This window comes from Lepisosteus oculatus, chromosome 4 (assembly GCF_040954835.1).
Source record: "Lepisosteus oculatus isolate fLepOcu1 chromosome 4, fLepOcu1.hap2, whole genome shotgun sequence".
NCBI classification, from domain to species: Eukaryota; Metazoa; Chordata; class Actinopteri; order Semionotiformes; family Lepisosteidae; genus Lepisosteus; species Lepisosteus oculatus.
The window spans coordinates 14,043,226-14,062,723 of NC_090699.1; the positions used below are offsets into that span (position 1 = coordinate 14,043,226).

At 45.7% G+C, this 19,498-nt stretch overlaps 1 protein-coding gene across 1 annotated transcript; it reads left to right on the forward strand.

Moving 5' to 3' along the window:
• Positions 1-286: 286 nt before the first annotated feature.
• Positions 287-19,198, forward strand: LOC107075963 (zinc-binding protein A33-like). Its single transcript, XM_069188274.1, has 10 exons — positions 287-350; positions 6,089-6,106; positions 6,549-6,575; positions 10,231-10,257; positions 12,795-12,811; positions 14,252-14,278; positions 14,961-15,079; positions 15,643-15,719; positions 17,573-17,653; positions 18,156-19,198. Exons 1-10 carry the CDS (start codon positions 287-289, stop codon positions 18,698-18,700), a joined length of 1,002 nt encoding a protein of 333 aa, XP_069044375.1. The 3' UTR covers positions 18,701-19,198.
• Positions 19,199-19,498: the final 300 nt, after the last annotated feature.

A 19,498-nucleotide genomic window follows, 5' to 3' on the forward strand; every position in this document is an offset into this window, starting at 1 on the left:
CTTCATACAGACTGCTGCTGGAGGGAGAGGGAGCATCAAGGAACTGGGAGGAGCAGGGAGAGGAGTGATCATCCTGAGGGGAAGTCCTGGGCTTGAGGAGCTGGGAGAGCAGGGCTGGACGCAGGGATCTGAGACACTGCTGGCTGTGCTGAGGAGTCTGGGGCAAAGAGGGGATGAAGCTGGAGGGGGCTGGGAAATAGGGACAACCCCTGAGCTGTGCTGGACAGCAGGGGGCAGCAGAGAGAGAAGATGTTGTGCGATACCTGTTTACTGTCCCAGAGGTAGGATGGAGGGAGCTGGGAAGAAACGGAGAGAGAAGAGGAAACAGAAAGAGGAGTATGGGCAGGGTGGTAGTTTACCAGAGAGCTTACCACACAGCAGCGGACTGGACTCCTGACTGGAATTGATTAATCAACAGACACAGAAGGAGACAGAGGACTTGTTTACTGCTGAATGTCAGTACCTTCTTTATAGTCTGCTTGATTAAATTGTTTATTTTGCACTGTAAGATGCTGACTGACCTGTATTTTTATACTTATATACTTTGTGAGAGTGGATAAGGAGCCTGAGAAACCAGACTGGGTGATGAAGCTTCATACAAGATACAGTACAATAGAGCTCATAGAAAACACTGAGGGGTCACTGAGCTGCTTCTCTTCACTCTGTCAGTATGAGTCTCCAGTTTGTCTCAGTGTGTGTCTATGTAGAGGCTGAGACTCATGTCAGCTGTGTGCTCTTTCTCTTTCAGAGACGTTTCGGGTTGTTGGTCCAGCTGCTCCTGTGTTTGTTTTTCCTGGAGAAGATGCTGTCCTGCCCTGTTACCTCTCACCAGACATCAGTGCTGTGGACCTAGAGATCCGCTGGTTTAGAGATGATCATGATAACTTTGTTTGTTTATATGAAGCTCAGGACTATAACATTGATTTACAGAATCCAGCCTACAGGGAAAGGGTTGATTTGTTCCTGAATGAGCTCACCAGAGGCAATGTGTCTCTACTACTGAGAGATGTGAGGCGCTCTGATCATGGACAGTACAAGTGTATAGTTGTCTCTGGCCATGGAGATGATGACACTGGTATTGACCTGGTTGTGAGAGGTGAGTGTCTTTCAGTCTGGTTTACTGTCTGAAGAGAGTTATATCTGTGATGAGTCACTGATCACATCAATACTCTATTAGATGTCAGCTCAGTCCACACGGTAACACACTCAGTGTCAATACAGCACTACACAACACAGTACACAAGAATACACACTCCCCCAGTCTGCACAGGCAGAGTCTTTAGAGAGACTGAGGTACCTATGTTGTGACGCCCATACAGTAACACACAGTAACACAGTCAGTGTCTTGACTCCTGTCAGCTCCCTGCTGAGCAGCTTCATTATTTCACCTCACCGGGGTGTCTCATCATCTACACAACATAGTACAACACAACTCCACACAATACAGCACAACACTACTCAACACAGTACAGCACTGCACAACTCAATACTATTAAACATTAGACTATGACACATTACAGCACAGCTCAACACAACACAGAACAAAACAACACATTAAAGCACAATACAACTCAATACAACAATCAAATACAGAACTGCATCAAACAGCTCTACACAGTACTATACAAATTAACACTGCAAAACTCACTACAACACTACAAAACACGACAAACTACACAGCTCAGCACTCATCTAAGTGGATCAGTTTCCATCTGTCACGCCCCACACTCTCCCTCGCAAACGACGTTACATTCCCGGAACCTCTGCTTCCCAATCTCATCCCTGATTGAACCCAGCACATTCTCACATGCATCAGATTCCTCAAATTCTCACTCCCTAACCAATCATCCAATCACACCCCTTTCCTTTCAGTATTTAAACCCCCCTTCACACACCTTCCCATGCTCACTATTGAGAAGCCTATCTTAGTACAGTATTCTCCAGTGTGTGTTTCCAAACCTTTCAACTGATCTCCTGTTACAAATCTTCTGCTTCCGCCTCTTGTCCTCGCCTTCTGGATTTTGCCTTTGAATTGTTTTGACTATCTCTCGTTACCAGACCCTCTGCCTCCCTTATCGACCCAGCCTTTGGATTTTGTCTTTCGGATTGTCCCTTTGCTACTCTGTGTCCTGTGGGATTCCGGTCACGCATAAGGATCCTCCTATTCCATGTATTGGTTCTCTGACACCATCCTTGTGTTTCTGTGATACTGATCCTCTCTCCTGTAAATACAAACTCACTGATACCTCAACACTCCAGTTCACCAGCTCACAGCTCAACTGTTGCCTTGAGTGGAGAAACTTTAAGAATGATAATATACAGATACTTCAAACTGTTGATTTAAACAAGTCTTTATCATTTCTGTGTCCTGAAATCACAGCACTGAGATAGCATTTTGCTACAGTGGGCTTTTATCAGCTGTGAAATATCTCCTGTTGTGTCGAACCCACAGCCCTGGGCTCCCAGCCCTCAGTGTCTCTCCACTCCCCTGGAGGAGGTCACACCCAGCTGCTGTGCAGATCAGAGGGGTGGGTCCCTGCGCCTGCAGTGACCTGGACAGACAGGGATGGACATGATGTGACCTCACTGTCCAACAGCACAGTGGAGAGGGACAGTCAGGGGCTCCTCAGTGTCAGCAGCTCCATCCCAGTCCAGCAGGAGTCCAACATCTTCTCCTGTCTGGTCAGGAGTGCTCTGCCTGAGCCAGACTGGGGCTCTCAGCTCCACATTCCCAGTGAGTATTGAACACGAACAGTGGAGCTCAGCTGTCACACACCTGAGGTCTCACACACACCCAGGACATAACACACCTGGGCCACTGGGCACAGCCCAGAATAGGAACTAATGATGAAAGGACTCACCTCAACACTCAATACAAAGTGCTGAATCTGTGACACAAATACAATCAGGTGACAAACAATAACACCACTCTCAATAAAACACTTTCTGTAAGTACTTTATCTAATATTCAGAAAAGAAGTATCAATTCTGAAAGGTTCAAGATTAAATTAAAACAACCGATCCTTTCTCTGCTTTCTGTGTAACTAAAGAATCAAGAACATGAAGTATCTCTCATGCTTTATTGAATCTCAGCACTTGGTTTAAAACATGTGCCTGCAATGAATACTAACTACTTACTACATGTATTAGAGTCAGTCTCAATAAGAAACCTCTTATTTTTTATTTTCCAGGAGACTTTTTCCCTGCGTCCTCTGGGTGGATGGTGGCTCTCTTCTTGTTAGCAGCTGTGACTGTAGCAGCAGCAGCACTTCTGGTGATCCAGTGGAGAAGAATGGACAGTATGTGCTCATTATAGATGTGTGTCTGAATGTCTGTGTCAGGATGGACTGTAAATGACAGTGTCTGAGCAGCACACCCTACTCTAGATAACAGGAGTCAGCGCACAGACACCCTGTCAAGAGCTGTAGATCCCAGCAGCTCAGCTTCTCAGAGTGGGTTATAGAGGGAGATCTACACTGTGGGATGGGTTGCTATCAGTCAGAACCAGAACCGGCCCACAGCAGCTGTCCTTACAGAGACAGACCCAGCTCCTCCAGTGTCAGAGCTCCTCTGTCTTCAGCTGTGTCTCACTGTGAGTTTCCACCAGTGGAGGTGAATCAGGGTGAAGTTACTCAGGAGCTGTTCCATCATCTATGGGCAACAGTGAACATCTGACCTTCTCCTCTGTGATGGAAACTCAGAGAATCCCAGCACAGCCAGGATCTTCCTGCTGGGCTCCTTCCTGATTCTCACCCCCAGGAGAACAGTGTGTTAATGGTTATAGTGACACCAGCACTGTATCCAATACTCCCTAGAAACAATCAAAGTGTCTCTGTGTTTCCTTGTCGATGTAAATCAGTAACAATCTAATACTGTACATCTGATATTTTGTAGATTTCAGATCTGAACTCACTGATTATCCCACTGCAGCTGTAATCCTAATATTCTGACAGCTGCCCTAGAGGAGATTAACATACAGCATCAAAGACAGCAGAGCTGATCCCTGAGAATCTCTCCTGCTGTGTCTGCACGGTCTCAGTGAGGTCATTCTGGAAGATCTGTACAGTCTCTCAGTCTCCCTGTGTCACAGAGTGAGAGAGACATAGTGAGCTGAGGAGAGGAGCTGATCCTCAGTACTGGGTCTCAGTCTCCTCAGAGGATCTTCTCCAGTCTGTCTGATACAGCTGCTGGTTAATATATCAGGGTCACACACTCTACTGAACACACCTGTCTAGACTGCAGGCAGTACAGGATCTTCTCCAGCCTGTCTGATACAGCTGCTGGTTAATATATCAGAGTCACACACTCTACTGAACACACCTCTCTAGACTGCAGTCAGTACAGGATCTTCTCTAACCTGTCTGATACAGCTGCTGGTTAATATATCAGAGTCACACACTCTACTGAACACACCTCTCTAGACTGCAGTCAGTACAGGATCTTCTCTAACCTGTCTGATACAGCTGCTGGTTAATATATCAGAGTCACACACTCTACTGAACACACCTCTCTAGACTGCAGTCAGTACAGGATCTTCTCCAGCCTGTCTGATACAGCTGGTACAGCAGGAATCAGCTCAGCAGATCCTACTGGAGCTTCACTTCACAACCAGCAGGTCTTCCCCACTGAAACCAGCAGTGTCTGTGTGGGAGAGTCTCTCACACAGCTGCTGAAGGGACAGGTAATCAGTGCTGAGCAGGACCAGGGCAGGAGCTGTTATTTATTACTCTGTACAAACACCTCCCTGAGCTCTTAATGACCAGTCAGGACACAGAGGACAGTGAGGACATCAGAAGATGGAAACACACTGGATTTGCACTCAGTTCTGGAACAAGTCCCAAGAGACAACAATACTGGAGCTGCTGAAAGGCACAACAATTTAGACTGAATCTAGATGGAGCAGCATTAATGATCAGGGAATTAAAACACTGTCCACTGTCTCAGCTCCATCTCCATTACAGGATGGTGTTATCACAGTGTTTAACCAGGAAGACTCCACAGAGAGAAGAGGGTTTTGCTCTGGACTGTAGTGAGCTGTTAATACAGGACATCATCACAGAGCTGCTGTTACCCTCATCGCTCTCACAGACCGGACTGCAGTCTGGGCTCAGTGCAGGAGCAGGGCTGACAGCAGACCCTGCCTGTAGGTGTGTCAGGTGTCTGTTCTGTATCACATCTGCAGATCACCCTGTAGTCAATAAAGGAATAACTGCTGTAAATCCACATCACTGAATTCCTCATAACCTCCAGACTCCACTGCTCTGCTCTGTGAAGAACAAGTCTATTTACTGACACAGTGAAGTATTTTGTTTTCCAGTTCTTGCAATTTAAATAACCCAGAATCCACTCTGAGTTCTGAGTAGAGGTCTCTGCTCTAATGTAGACTCATATTCCAGCTCTACTTTGTGTCTGATACTCCTGGTGTTTCTTCAGGACAGGAGCCCTTTGTCAGTGTGAGGTTACTGCTGGACAGGGATGCTTTGTGATGTTCATGCTACTGTAGGAGTCACTGTGCTACTGATGTATGTGGTCTGCGGTCATGACTGTGTCCACTGTGTCACAGTTAGATCTACAGAGAGGATACCTGGAGTCCAGAGAGATCATGAGGTAGTGGGTACATACAGTACACTCTAATCACAGTGAGAATGGAATATCTTTTTCACCACAGTTACCCAACTTCTGTGATTAAACATTACAGAATGGGGTGAGGTGATTCTCATTTCCTGTAGTGTGGCAAACATTCTTATCTATGAGAGATAGGAGGGATCAGTTTTGGGGATGTGGTTTCAATTTGCTGGGGGGGAAATACATTACAAACTGAGAGCAGGAGATAACGTCCTTACACAAAGGGTGGTGGGAGAGGGAACAGGCTGCCCAGCCAAGCTGTTGAAGCCGATACCCACTTCCTTTCAAGACACAGCTGGATGAGATACTAACTTCCACACTGACTGTATGGGCTGCTCCCTTTATGTTCTTATATCAAGTAAGATGTATAACACCTGTAATGGAGACAATGCCCGAAGTCGTTGTCCAGTTTCTCCAGCTCTGTTCCTCTGTGTCTGACTCCAGTGTCTGTGTTTGTTTACAGGGGAGGAGAAGCTCAATGGTGAGTGACTGTGAGATGTGTCTGTATTGTCACATTTCTGTAAGTGTCTGTAGATTTGATGTTAATTCTATTTGTATAGCTTTGGCCACACTGATATATTCATTGGTTGTGCCAATAAAGCATCTTGAGTTGAAACTGAATCAGTTAGACTCTCTGTAGCTTCTCGTTAATTTTCATTAATTATTAATTAAAGTCATTTTAGCAGGAGTTCCTCTGTAAAAAAACAATAACATAGTTTCTATGTATAGAACAGAGTAAAGAAATGATTTTATGAATAAAATGTGTAACCTAGAAGAATGTTATGTGTTATGTCTCTTGTCATTGATAGTTTAATTCTGGAAGGTGATATTTGCTGCCTGTTTGAGTTTGAATATTTAAACTGATTTGACAGTCATGAGTGACTGAGAGTCCTGATGGTCTAATAATGTCCTCTTGTTTCCAGCCATTCCTGTCATCCTCACAGAGCTGGGTAAGTACTTCCTGTGTCTGTCAGATCACAGAAGTGAAAATACAGATGAGGCTGAGCTGTGCTCTACTGTACTGATATGTGCTGACATGTACTGAGCTCCACTGTGATGAACTATATTGCACTGATACACAGTAAATCCTTCTTTCTGATTCTTCAGAAACACACACATGTTCATTAATCTGTAAAATACTCAGATTTCTGAAATCAATAGAAGCTACAGATGAAACAGACAGATTCTGGGACAACAGGGTCTCAAAGAGGAATTTTCTCTCCTCTTGTCTAAAAAGTCTCCTTTCAGACTGCCAACAGTCCATCAGCCCCTGTCCTGAGTGAACAGCCTGTATTCTGGACACACTCAGTGTCCTGCTGTCACACTCAGTGTCTGTAGTGCTGGAACAACACATCTGAACTGCCTGCTTGTGTTGGGCCAGCTGGGAGCCAGTATGTGTCAGAATGATGTTATTCTTGAGTCTGTCTGGATCAGTTCTGGTGTGGAGATGTGCTCATCATGGTGTGTGACTGGTCATCTCTCACTGGCCCAGCTCACAGCCAGAGATGAAGTAGTGTGAAAAGCACATGTCTGTATCTCATCTCAGGGTGTGATACTGGTCACTGTGGATACAGGTCACTCAGGCTGTGACACTGGTCACTGTGGGGACAGGTCACTCAGACTGTGACAGTGGTCACAGTGGGTTCAGGTCACTTAGACTGTGATACTGGTCACTGTGGGTACAGGTCACTCAGGTAGTGACGGTGGTCACTGTGAGTAAAGGTCACTCAGACTGTGATACTGGTCACTGTGGGGACAAGTCACTCAGACTGTGACAGTGGTCACTGTGGGTACAGGTCATTCAGGCTGTGATACTGGTCACTGTAGGTACAGGTCACTCAGGTAGTGACAGTGGTCACTGTGGGGACAGGTCACCCACGCTGTGTGAGGAAAGCCAGTGTAGTTTTTCAGATGACTTAACAATAAACAGCTTTTAGTATCAGTGTGAAATACCTTCAGCGGCTCAAGAGCTACAACTACAGACAGTTCAGTGGTGTCTCTGTCTGTCTTATTGAATTGTGCTGCTCAGTCTTACTGACTGAGACACCAGTCTAACAGACACAGCTGTTCTCTCTCACTGACACTGTGATCCCCACTGCAGAGGACACTGAGGATCCTGAATCAACTTATTTCACACTGCAGTATAAACTCTAGTATGATATCTGGTAATAAGCAAAATACACTTTTAATACAATGACTTCCTCTTATCTCTCTACAGATGCCATGAAGAGAGATCCCATCCCTAAATCACGTATGTACATTGTGTGGAAAAACTGCTGACTCACAGAACTGACTCTAATGATGTTTTGTTCCCAATGTGGAGCCCAGTGTGTGTCTGTGATTAACAGTGTCTGTATCTCTGTGTCCAGGGTGTGTCTGTGATTCACAGTGTGTGTATCTCTGTGTTCAATGTGTGTCTGTGATTAACAGTGTCTGTATCTCTGTGTTCAGTGTGTGTCTGTGATTAACAGTGTGTGTATCTCTGTGTTCAGTGTGTGTCTGTGATTAACAGTGTCTGTATCTCTGTGTTCAGTGTGTCTGTGATTAACAGTGTGTGTATCTCTGTGTTCAGTGTGTGTCTGTGATTTACAGTGTGTGTATCTCTGTGTCCCAGTGTGTGTCTGTGATTAACAGTGTCTGTATCTCTGTGTCCAGGGTGTGTCTGTGATTCACAGTGTGTGTATCTCTGTGTTCAATGTGTGTCTGTGATTAACAGTGTCTGTATCTCTGTGTTCAGTGTGTGTCTGTGATTAACAGTGTGTGTACAGTGCCTTGCGAAAGTATTCGGCCCCCTTGAACTTTTCAACCTTTTGCCACATTTCAGGCTTCAAACATAAAGATATAAATTTTTTATTTTATGTGAAGAATCACCAACAAGTGGGACACAATTGTGAAGTGGAACGAAATCTATTGGATTTTTGAAACTTTTTTAACTAATAAAAAAATGAAAAGTGGGGCGTGCAAAATTATTCGGCCCCCTTAGGTTAATACTTTGTAGAGCCACCTTTTGCTGCGATTACAGCTGCAAGTCGCTTGGGGTATGTCTCTATCAGTTTTGCACATCGAGAGACTGAAATTCTTGCCCATTCTTCCTTGCAAAACAGCTCGAGCTCAGTGAGGTTGGATGGAGAGCGTTTGTGAACAGCAGTTTTCAGCTCTTTCCACAGATTCTCGATTGGATTCAGGTCTGGACTTTGACTTGGCCATTCAAACACCTGGATACGTTTATTTGTGAACCATTCCTTTGTAGATTTTGCTGTATGTTTGGGATCATTGTCTTGTTGGAAGATAAATCTCCGTCCCAGTTTCAGGTCTTTTGCAGACTCCAACAGGTTTTCATCCAGAATGGTCCTGTATTTGGCTGCATCCATCTTCCCCTCAATTTTAACCATCTTCCCTGTCCCTGCTGAAGAAAAGCAGGCCCAAACCATGATGCTGCCACCACCATGTTTGACAGTGGGGATGGTGTGTTGAGGCTGATGAGCTGTGTTGCTTTTACGCCAAACATATCGTTTTGCATTGTGGCCAAAAAGTTCGATTTTGGTTTCATCTGACCAGAGCACCTTCTTCCACATGTTTGGGGTGTCTCCCAGGTGGCTTGTGGCAAACTTTAGACGAGACTTTTTATGGATATCTTTGAGAAATGGCTTTCTTCTTGCCACTCTTCCATAAAGGCCAGATTTGTGCAGTGTAAGACTGATTGTTGTCCTATGGACAGACTCTCCCACCTCAGCTGTAGTTCATCCAGAGTGATCATGGGCCTCTTGGCTGCATCTCTGATCAGTCTTCTCCTTGTCTGAGCTGAAAGTTTAGAGGGACGGCCAGGTCTTGGTAGATTTGCAGTGGTCTGATACTCCTTCCATTTCAAGATGATCGCTTGCACAGTGCTCCTTGGGATGTTTGAAGCTTGGGAAATCTTTTTGTATCCAAATCCGGCTTTAAACTTCTCCACAACAGTATTACGGACCTGCCTGGTGTGTTCCTTGGTCTTCATGATGCTCTCTGCGCTTTCAACAGAACCTTGAGACTATCACAGAGCAGGTGCATTTATACAGAGACTTGATTACACACAGGTGGATTCTATTTATCACCATCAGTCATTTAGGACAACATTGGATCATTCAGAGATCCTCGCTGAACTTCTGGAGTGAGTTTGCTGCACTGAAAGTAAAGGGGCCGAATAATTTTGCACGCCCCACTTTTCATTTTTTTATTAGTTAAAAAAGTTTCAAAAATCCAATAGATTTCGTTCCACTTCACAATTGTGTCCCACTTGTTGGTGATTCTTCACATAAAATAAAAAATTTATATCTTTATGTTTGAAGCCTGAAATGTGGCAAAAGGTTGAAAAGTTCAAGGGGGCCGAATACTTTCGCAAGGCACTGTATCTCTGTGTTCAGTGTGTGTCTGTGATTAACAGTGTCTGTATCTCTGTGTTCAGTGTGTCTGTGATTAACAGTGTCTGTATCTCTGTGTTCAGTGTGTGTCTGTGATTTACAGTGTGTGTATCTCTGTGTCCCAGTGTGTGTCTGTGATTAACAGTGTGTGTATCTCTGTGTTCAGTGTGTGTCTGTGATTAACAGTGTGTGTATCTCTGTGTTTCAGAGTGGCAGTGGCTGTGCAGTGCTGCAGGTAGGTCTGTCTCCAGTTGAAGTTAAAGACACAGTTCAGCTGTTGATTGTTAATACTGATGAGTTTTGAGTCACAGTGAGAAATATACTGATGAGAGAGGAAAGAGAAGGAGAAACAGTGTGAACTGAGGTTCACTGCAGGTTTAGTGTTTACTAATGTGAAGAACTTCAATATCTTTCACAGTGATCATGTTGTCGTTCAGCCAGTGGAATCATGTCATTGTTGTAGTAATTGAGGTATAAATTCACACAAGTTGTTAAATAATAAATCCTTTTTGCACTCAGAGAAGCTGATAGCTTGTAGGAGACTAAATGTCACATCAGTGAAGTATTTTAATGCTCAGAGATCACAGATCACATTATTACAGTGTAGTGGTTTGATGGGTTTACTGAGACAATTATTAATTGTAGCAGTAATCACGAGGTTGTTCGTTGGGGCTTTTAGAAAATCAATCGTCAGAACAACTAACAACGCACACACACTGGTTCAATACACGAGATACATTTATTAATATAAACTGTGCACCAAACATATACTAGTCTGCCTGGATACGAGCAGTAGACCTTACTGTGAGGGTTATCAATATACAAGATATATAATCTCAAAGAGATGCAAACACAAAGAGATACACAACAGAGAATATATGTCAATATATATCATTCGGTTACCAAATCGCTAATCAGTGTTATTACCCACTGTTACTCTAAACTCGGAAGTAAATACATTACTCATGAATTAAATTGATAACAACTTGTGTTGAGGTACAATTGAATTCTCGAGAGGCAATGTAGAACATGGGGTTTACTTATCCACTGTGTATGGATTTGGAATCTCCCGGCACGAACACCAAACCAGCTGACAGGCTCTGTTGCAGCCTCGGTCCCAGCGGTTGTCCAATGGGCGTTGTCCCGGCGTCCTCTGGCTACCGGCCAACCAGTCGAGGTGCAGCTCGGAGCAGGACGGGCGGAGGAATCTGACCGCGGCGCGCAGGGCAGTCGTTGCTCCGAGGGGATTTACCAGCAGTCCGGCTGGCTAGTAGAAAGTCTCTATGCACAGAGTGTGACCGCGAGTCCTCACAAGTCACTCTTTTGCCTGGGAAGAAACTGGTTCGTTCCCGGTCCAGCGCTGCTTCTGAATAAGCTATTCAGGTTGTCGACGAGGGTCCAACTGTAGGCTGCCGTTGATCAAGCGGAGCTTTCACGTTGGTAGACTTCTGAGTACGTACGGGATCCTCGGCCTCGCGCTTAGAACAAAGTCCAAGTCCCTTTGCAGACAACAGCAGTTGTCACGTGATTGTCTCTGAGGATGCGCGAAAATGGCCAAGGAGAGCCCCGATCTGAGCTTGCGCTCCCTTTTTGACCAAAACACAGATGTGTGCTGATTGGTTGAGAGTTTGGCACGCATGGGAGACCCACGTGGTATTACCACGCCCTGCCAGTCCCTGATTGGTTGGTCAAGGTGAGATATAAGTCACTTACTCTTGACACTTAAGAATGCAGTCCAGATGTCCATTCGGCACTCCCTAGACAGATAAGCGCCAATGGATGACCATTGATCATGATAGCCAGGCTTAGCTAAGTGCATCCCCATCTGGGAGCTGTTCCTTATCAAAAGAAAGCATCTTAAATCAGCCTGCATGAATACTTTCTCTGTGGCTGCACCACAGAGATGGAGGGTGAGATGGGGCCTCCTTTAGGAAAGCATACCAACGCTTAATTTTGTCTTATTAACAAGCATTGCCGCTACAACAGTAATTACACAACAGGTGATCACTGATCAATCAAGTACAGATTAAGAGCTCATTAGATCACAGTTTCAACACTCTCTCACTGCTGACCTGATCTCCTGTTCACACACCCACCCCATATCACCCAAGGAAATACCTGTCAAATATCTAATAACAACTTAGACAGCGGTGCAGATTCATGTTGTGATGAAACCAAATACTGTACTTGATCAAATATTCCACACAGAGACTGGGCATTAAAATGATCCAATCAAAGTGTAAATTAACATGTGACACCAGGCACAAGTCCTCTGTCACACCCTGTTTCTGTGTCTGTAGACAGTTGAATTGAAGAGACAGGACCCAGCGTCTCCCTGGAAAACACTAAACAGCCTCAATCACCCAGATGAACAGGAGTCATGCTGAGTGTGTCTGAGTGCCTGTGAATACCCAGGCCATAACCCATAACAGACGAGCTGGGAGACTCTGAAGTAGTGAGGTTGTGGAGTGAATAGAGAAATACAAGTGTCTGTGACAGTGAGTTGAGCAGTGTCAGAGGGAGTGTGTGATAGTGTGTTACTCTATCTGTGTGTGTCCATGTGAGTGTGTGTGTCAGTGTTCATCACTGCCAGTGGAATAACAGAAGAGCAGAGAGTGTTGGGGTCACTGGAGTGTGTGGGCATGCAGGGAACATACAGTAGGAATACAAGTGTGTGATTGTGTGCAGAGCAGTGAGTCTGTATTAGTGTGTTCCTGTATCTGTGTGCATCAGTGTGAGTGTGTGTTACTGTTTTACTGTCTCTGTGAGCAGTGTGCATGAATGACAGTGTGAGTCTGGGTGTTCATCAGTGTAAGTGCATTTGTCAGTGTAAAAGTACCCAAACTATTTGATTCAGATCTATTTTCACCCCTTGAGATGAAGAGACAGATTATAATGAATGACACCAGAAAGAGAGTTAATGTACCTCACAGGTACAGAAATACAAACGTGTGAATGTGTCCCTGTGTTTCTGTGTGAGAGTTGGACTCAGTGGCAGTGTGATCTCTCTATAGATTATATATGGTCTCTGTATGTGACCTTTGACTTTGACCTTTTCACCTGTCCACAACAGCACATCATACTGGCCATAATAACCCCAGTACTGTCTGTGCTGGACACAGTGTCCAGCAGGGCAGCACAGCTCAGTACTGACCTCTCCTTTCTTCTGTACAGGTATAGGAGGCGCTGTCCCTGACCTGAGTAAGTACTCTGTGTACACTCACAGCTCTGATGGGCTCAGGCCTCTCACTGCCAGTGTGGGGGAAGAGTGTGTGTGGAGTAGCTGAGGGGTATTTAAACTGGGGCACTGGGGGCAGGAAACTCAGAACAGGGCAATTCTGGTGGACTCAGGAAAGACCAGGGCAATATCAAACACAAAAGTAAAAACACCTCAAGGAGGTCACTCCTAAATACTTATATATTACTATACACAGCATCTCAACATTCAGCATTAAGTTTAACAGTTAAAGAGTTACCGAATCATCCCTGACATCACACATTTTAGACATTTCTTCAGTAAGACCAGCTGGACAGCAGGGGTGTTGGTTGGGCTGTGTATCAAATCTAACCTGTAACAAGACAGAGGACTGAGGCCAGAGAGTCCAGACAGTTTGCAGCCTCTATATGGGTGAAACAGGACAGGAGAAACTAGAAGAGCTCATCAGCAGGAGTGTGATCGATCACTGATGAACACAGGGGCCCAACAGCTCACTGTATGTGTGGTGTCACACTGTGTTAAAGGTGATTGGGTAATAACTGGGGATCTCTCCTCCTCTCATGTTAATGTGAGACGTTTCCATGGGGATAAAGAATCTGAAATCGATGTGATGACAACAGTTAATCTTTACTGGAGCTTTGTGCTGCCTCCATATATATACTGTGTTCCTGAATACACATATATTCGTCTGTGCGTCTGTGATTAAGTGTCTGTATCTCTGTGTTCAGTGTGTGTCTGTGATTAACAGTGTGTGTATCTCTGTGTTCAGTGTGTCTGTGATTAATAGTGTGTGTATCTCTGTGTTCAGTGTGTGTCTGTGATTTACAGTGTGTGTATCTCTGTGTTCAGTGTGTGTCTGTGATTTACAGTGTGTGTATCTCTGTGTTCAGTGTGTGTCTGTGATTAACAGTGTGTGTATCTCTGTGTTCAGTGTGTGTCTGTGATTAACAGTGTCTGTATCTCTGTGTTCAGTGTGTGTGTGATTAACAGTGTGTGTATCTCTGTGTTTCAGAGTGGCAGTGGCTGTGCAGTGCTGCAGGTAGGTCTGTCTCCTGGTGAAATTTTACCCTGTGCTGAGGTCTCTGCTCACTCCTTCATGAGGGTCTACAGGCTGAACCTGGCAGATCCACTGACCTTGGATTTGGGAATACGTGTGGCAAATCAGGATCACAGTGGTGCAGTGGAGAGCCATGCTGCCTCACAGTGCTGGAGCCCTGGGTTCAACTCCTGGGGTGCTGTCTGTGTGGAGTCTGCATGTTCTCCCTGTGTCCACATGGGTTTCCTCCAGGGGCTCCAGTTTCCTCCCACAGTCCAAGATGTGCTGGTGTGTCAATTGGCTTTTGGGACAAAATTGGCCCTGGTGTGAGTGTGTGTGTCTGTGTGTTTAGATAATGAATGGTGACACAAAATTCTAAGTGGAACTACAATCACACGTCAGTACACCCCCCACACACAGGTCTTTAACTTAAATGGTTATTAATTAACATTTATTGCCATAAACCAGCAGTAGTAGGAGGCCGGTCCAATGAAACTCCTCACATCCTGAACTGACCGGGGGGCTGGCCAGGAGTTTACTGTGGCTCCTCTTCAGGGGCTGTGGAGACCCTTCTGGCTCAGAAGCTCCCAGGAAACGAGTCTCTTGCTGTAGGAGATTCATGTCTTCAGTGAGTCTAGAGACCTGTCCTCCTCATGAGGTCCCTGACCTTTCTTCACTTGTCCAGGACCTGGAGAATGAGGGTCATCCAGGCACCGGGCACTCTGACCTGGGCACGCCACTGAGCTCCCTTCCCATCAGCCGCTCAGAGCTGGCTGGGCAGGGCACAGTCCAGAAGGCTGGAGCGTGTGTTGCCACAGCCCCTGACCTCTGGAGAAGGCAGTCTCTGGCCTGACCTCTGGGGCACCTCAACTTGCCGGTAGCTGCTGTACAGGTCCAGAGAGCTGAACCAGCGCTACCCTGAGACATAATCCAGCACCTCGTCAGTGTGGCTCAGGGGACAAGAGTCCTTCTTGGTGACGTTGTTGAGTCCCTGTAGTCTGTACAGACCAGCAGTGAAGCGTCCTTCTGCAGGGGGAGATCAGGGCCTGTCAGAGGGCTCGATCTCCCCTGCTGCAGTCAGACCCCGGACTGCTTCCTCTGCCTCGGCTCTCTTGTGGATGGCCAGGCGGGGGGAGGGATGCAGATGGGTCTTGCTTCGCCAGTGTCGATGGTGCACTGAGCTTCGTTTGTACGAGTACAGTCTTCCTCTCTTCCAGCAAACACATCTGCAAACTCTCGTAGCAGAGTCCTTGGTTGTCCCTGCTCTGCCTCACTCAGTCCCTCTTTGCTGCGCTGAGAAAGCTCCTCCACTATTTTGTCTGATTTTGTTGTGGTCTTGAAGGCCGAGCCCCTGTCCTCAGTTTCAGGACGCTGCTCCCTCGCACCGTGGGTCAGTGTCTCCTGGCTCATGGGGAGACTCTGGGCTCCATGCTGTATCTCCATGGTAACTCTGGGCTGCTCTGGAGCTGTTGCACTGGTACCCAGGAGGAGGTGTGGCCCCTCGCTGCTATTAGCTTGAGGGCCACTCGGCATTTCCTGCTGGCACTGCTCTCGAGACGCACGGTTCTGCACAGAGGAGTTCAGTACCAGTGACTCCATCCTCTCACCTGGCCATCCAGGGAAAGCTCTCTTCACTGGTCTGCAGCAGAACTGCCAGGTTCTCTCCTTCTGTAGTCTGTCTGAGCCAGGCGCTGCCTGTAGGAGTTATACTGTACCTGACCATCGTGATCTTCAGCATGAACACACACCTGCAGACTCACACAGCTGAGCCTTGAAGAGCAGGGTCACCAACACATGGCTCAACAAACACAAACAGTGAAAACAGTGAGATCTGGAGGTAAATTAATTATTAGTCCAGCAAACTGATGTCGAAACGAGTAAGGAAAGTTATTGAGGTTAAATCATTCTGTGCAGTAATATCCACAGATGTCCTTCCATCAGCTCTTACAGCCATTCCTGCAGACTGCCTTCATCTAGAACTGACACAAATCATCACTTTTAAAAAGATGGTGATTACAGTATTTTTATTTCTTTAACCTTTACATTTGACTACATAACGCTAATATCTGTTCCTCCAATTTCTGAATATCCCTGCTTTCCCTTAAGAAATACAATTGTAGAGTCACATCACAACAAATAATTAACAAATCTGCTCAATTCACACCCAGATGTGACAAAACACATTTAAGACTTTCAAACTATTTAAATATTTTCTTATTTTCAGTTCTCTTCACTCCCTGGGATATCTGAAAAAACACTGTCGCATACAAGATATTTTACACACAGCTACTAATAAAGATGTACAATAAATTTCATTGTTAATAAATTACTTGTATTAATAGACATTAAATACATTAATAGAAACAATAAAATTAGTTTTTAATAAATTACTCATGAATAAACACATCAATAAAGTTCATTATTAATAAATGTGGTTTCACTGGAAAGCAGTTTTAGTTAAACATTACAGTGTCGGTGTTGTTTCCCCTCTATTCTCCTGTGATCCAGAGCTCCGCCTGTCCCACACTGAGCTGTCTCCCCATGTGAAGAGGCGCTGGAAGTCAGTCCTGTACTCCAGTCACCTCTAGAGGGCAGCAGCTCTCACTCTGGGCTCGTTGCAGTGGAGAGCAGGTTCAGCTCGGAGCTGCGGACTGATTTCAGTGGCCAAGTTCGTTGCTCTTGGTCTGAAGTTGGCGCGCTAGTTTAACACAGAGCTGTGTGCTGACCAGGGGCTGAGCTCCAGTTAGTGCGCTGTGTCAGTTCGTTACAACTGACCCACAGTGTCTGTTTTTCAGGTTTCCATACGTATTACACTGATTTGTGTGTAACGAACAAGAAAAAAAGACACACACAAGCTTTGTCTGTTCTCTTTCTGGTTCCCCTGTCTTGTGTGAAGACAACTTCAGCCTTAATTCAGGTGACAGAGTTCAATACACTGACAGACAGCTCTTAACACACACAAACAACAGATCCTTTTTATTACTGTCCTCAGCAGCGCAGGAGGAGACAAGCTTGCAGTTACTGCCTGTGTGAGTCAGGTCCCTGTTATTGTTAATGAAGTGGCAGCAATTTCAGCTTCTAAGAATTTTGTCTTAATGAGACTTTTACAATCTAACTGATACAGAGGAACCAGAATAACCATGAAAAGACAGTTTGCTTATTTTTCTTCTTGTGAAATAATGTATCCATCAGTATAGAGATGCCCTCAGCCGTGTGATCTGCACACAGTGGATCATCAGGTCTCCTTCAGATTTAAAGACACTTTCTCCCACAGGAGCCAGACTCTCGCAGTGTGAGAGCTCTGCACACGCTCACAGCTCATCTCAGCCGGGCTGGGCCTGTCTGTCCTGACCAACCCAGGAGACCCCATTTCCACAGGTCCGCCTGCCCAGTCTCTCCAGTCACATCAGAACACATCCAGAGCATCTGGACCAGACCTGTCCACACTGTAATGTCCACTACACGCTGGCCGCACAATACTGACACTTTCTGAAGTGTTTTCTTTATTTTTACCTGCTGCACACAAACAAGCATCAGTGACTGCAGACGAGTTCAACCCAAACCAGTGATGTGAACCTGTGACTGCAGGCATCACGTGCAAACTGTGACAGAACAGTGGAGAAGAGGACAACGGGTTTTGTGTAATTAATTAATCAACCAATCAGTTTTATTTTGTCCCTGAATGCCCTGGGTGCCTCAGGACAGGCAGGCCCAGTCCAGCTGAAATCAGCAGACTGAACAGAACTGAAGTTTACTGCAGTGAGCTGTCTGCTGGTGTGAATCCTGATACACACTCTAGACACCTGCATCTGTACTTTCATCTGAGAGAGGAGTGAGATACAGATCATTTCATCCTGTCTGTCTGCTCTCTGATCCACAGCTGATGTGACTCTGGACCCCAATACAGCTCATCCCAAACTCATCCTGTCTGAGGATGGGAAACAAGTGAGACAAGGAAACACACGACAGGATCTCCCTGACAATCCAGAGAGATTTGATTGTTGTGTCAATGTCCTGGGAAAGGATGGGATCACCTCAGGGAGACACTACTGGGAGGTGGAGGTGGGGGAGAAGACTGTCTGGGATTTAGGCGTCACCAGAGAGTCCAGCAGCAGGAAGGGGAAGAACATTCTGAGCCCCCAGTATGGTTACTGGACTGTTATACTGAGGAATGGGAATGAGTACCAGGCTTGTGATGACTCCTCAGTCCTCCTCCCCCTGAGCCAGAAGCCCCAGAAGGTGGGGGTGTATGTGGACTATGAGGGGGGACAGGTCTCCTTTTACAATGTGGACAACAGGTCTCATATCTACACCTTCACTGCCTCCTTCACTGAGAAACTCTTTCCATACTTCAGCCCTGGTCCTCATCAGGGAGGTGCAAACTCAGCCCCACTGATCATCTGTCCTGTCAGTCACACAGACTGAATCAGCACATTGTCTGATTCTCTCTCCTGGAACGTAAATCATTTAGTCTTTTTCATTTGAAATTGTTCTTCTGTTTCTTCGGTGTTGTTTTCTCCACCCACTGCTGGGCATGTCCACATCTGCTCTCAACGCTACTCGTTCAGTCACCAGAAACAACATCACCTGTGGGAGGGGCTCTCTTGGAAAATGAAATTATTACTGGCTTCTGTCAAACTGTTCTACTTTCTACTTTCAGTCCATGTCATTGCTCTATTCTATTTGCTCTGCATTAATCACTTCTTTCAGTAAATCAGTAAAATTGAGTCACAGTTGTTTTCTTTATCTCTCACCTGTAAATTCTCCAGATTCATGTCTGACTAGTTGGGTCACCATCAGACACAGACTAACACGTCAGCTGAATGCCAGTCGCTTTCTACATGATGGACATTGCTGCTTCACTGTCATGGCCTGGACTCAGATAGAACTATTTCTGTATTAAATAAACTCTGAAATTCTGAATATTTGACATTTGGTCTTCATCTTCATCTTCATCATGATATAACATCAGCAGCTATATCACCCTGAAACTCACACCTGTCAGCCTCCTGAAGCTCAGCAGGTGTGAGCCTGGTCAGGTCCTGGAGGGGAGACTCCTGGGAGAGGTGTTAGTGGGGCCAGTAGGGGGCGCTCACCCTGTGGTCTGTGTGGGTCCTAATGCCCCAGTACAGTGATGGGGACACTGGACTGTAAAAAGGTGCTGGCTTTCGGATGAGACGTAAAACCAAGGTTCTGACTCTCTTTGGTGATTAAAAATCCCAG

What these genes read in the sequence shown, in the direction of transcription:
- LOC107075963 (XM_069188274.1), top strand. Translation starts at nt 287, where the DNA reads ATGGAGGGAGCTGGGAAGAAACGGAGAGAGAAGAGGAAACAGAAAGAG. An exon ending in GTGGCTGTGCAGTGCTGCAG is followed by an intron (nt 14,279 to 14,960) that starts GTAGGTCTGTCT and finishes TCACTTGTCCAG; the next exon opens with GACCTGGAGAATGAGGGTCA. An exon ending in AGGAGACCCCATTTCCACAG is followed by an intron (nt 17,654 to 18,155) that starts GTCCGCCTGCCC and finishes TCTGATCCACAG; the next exon opens with CTGATGTGACTCTGGACCCC.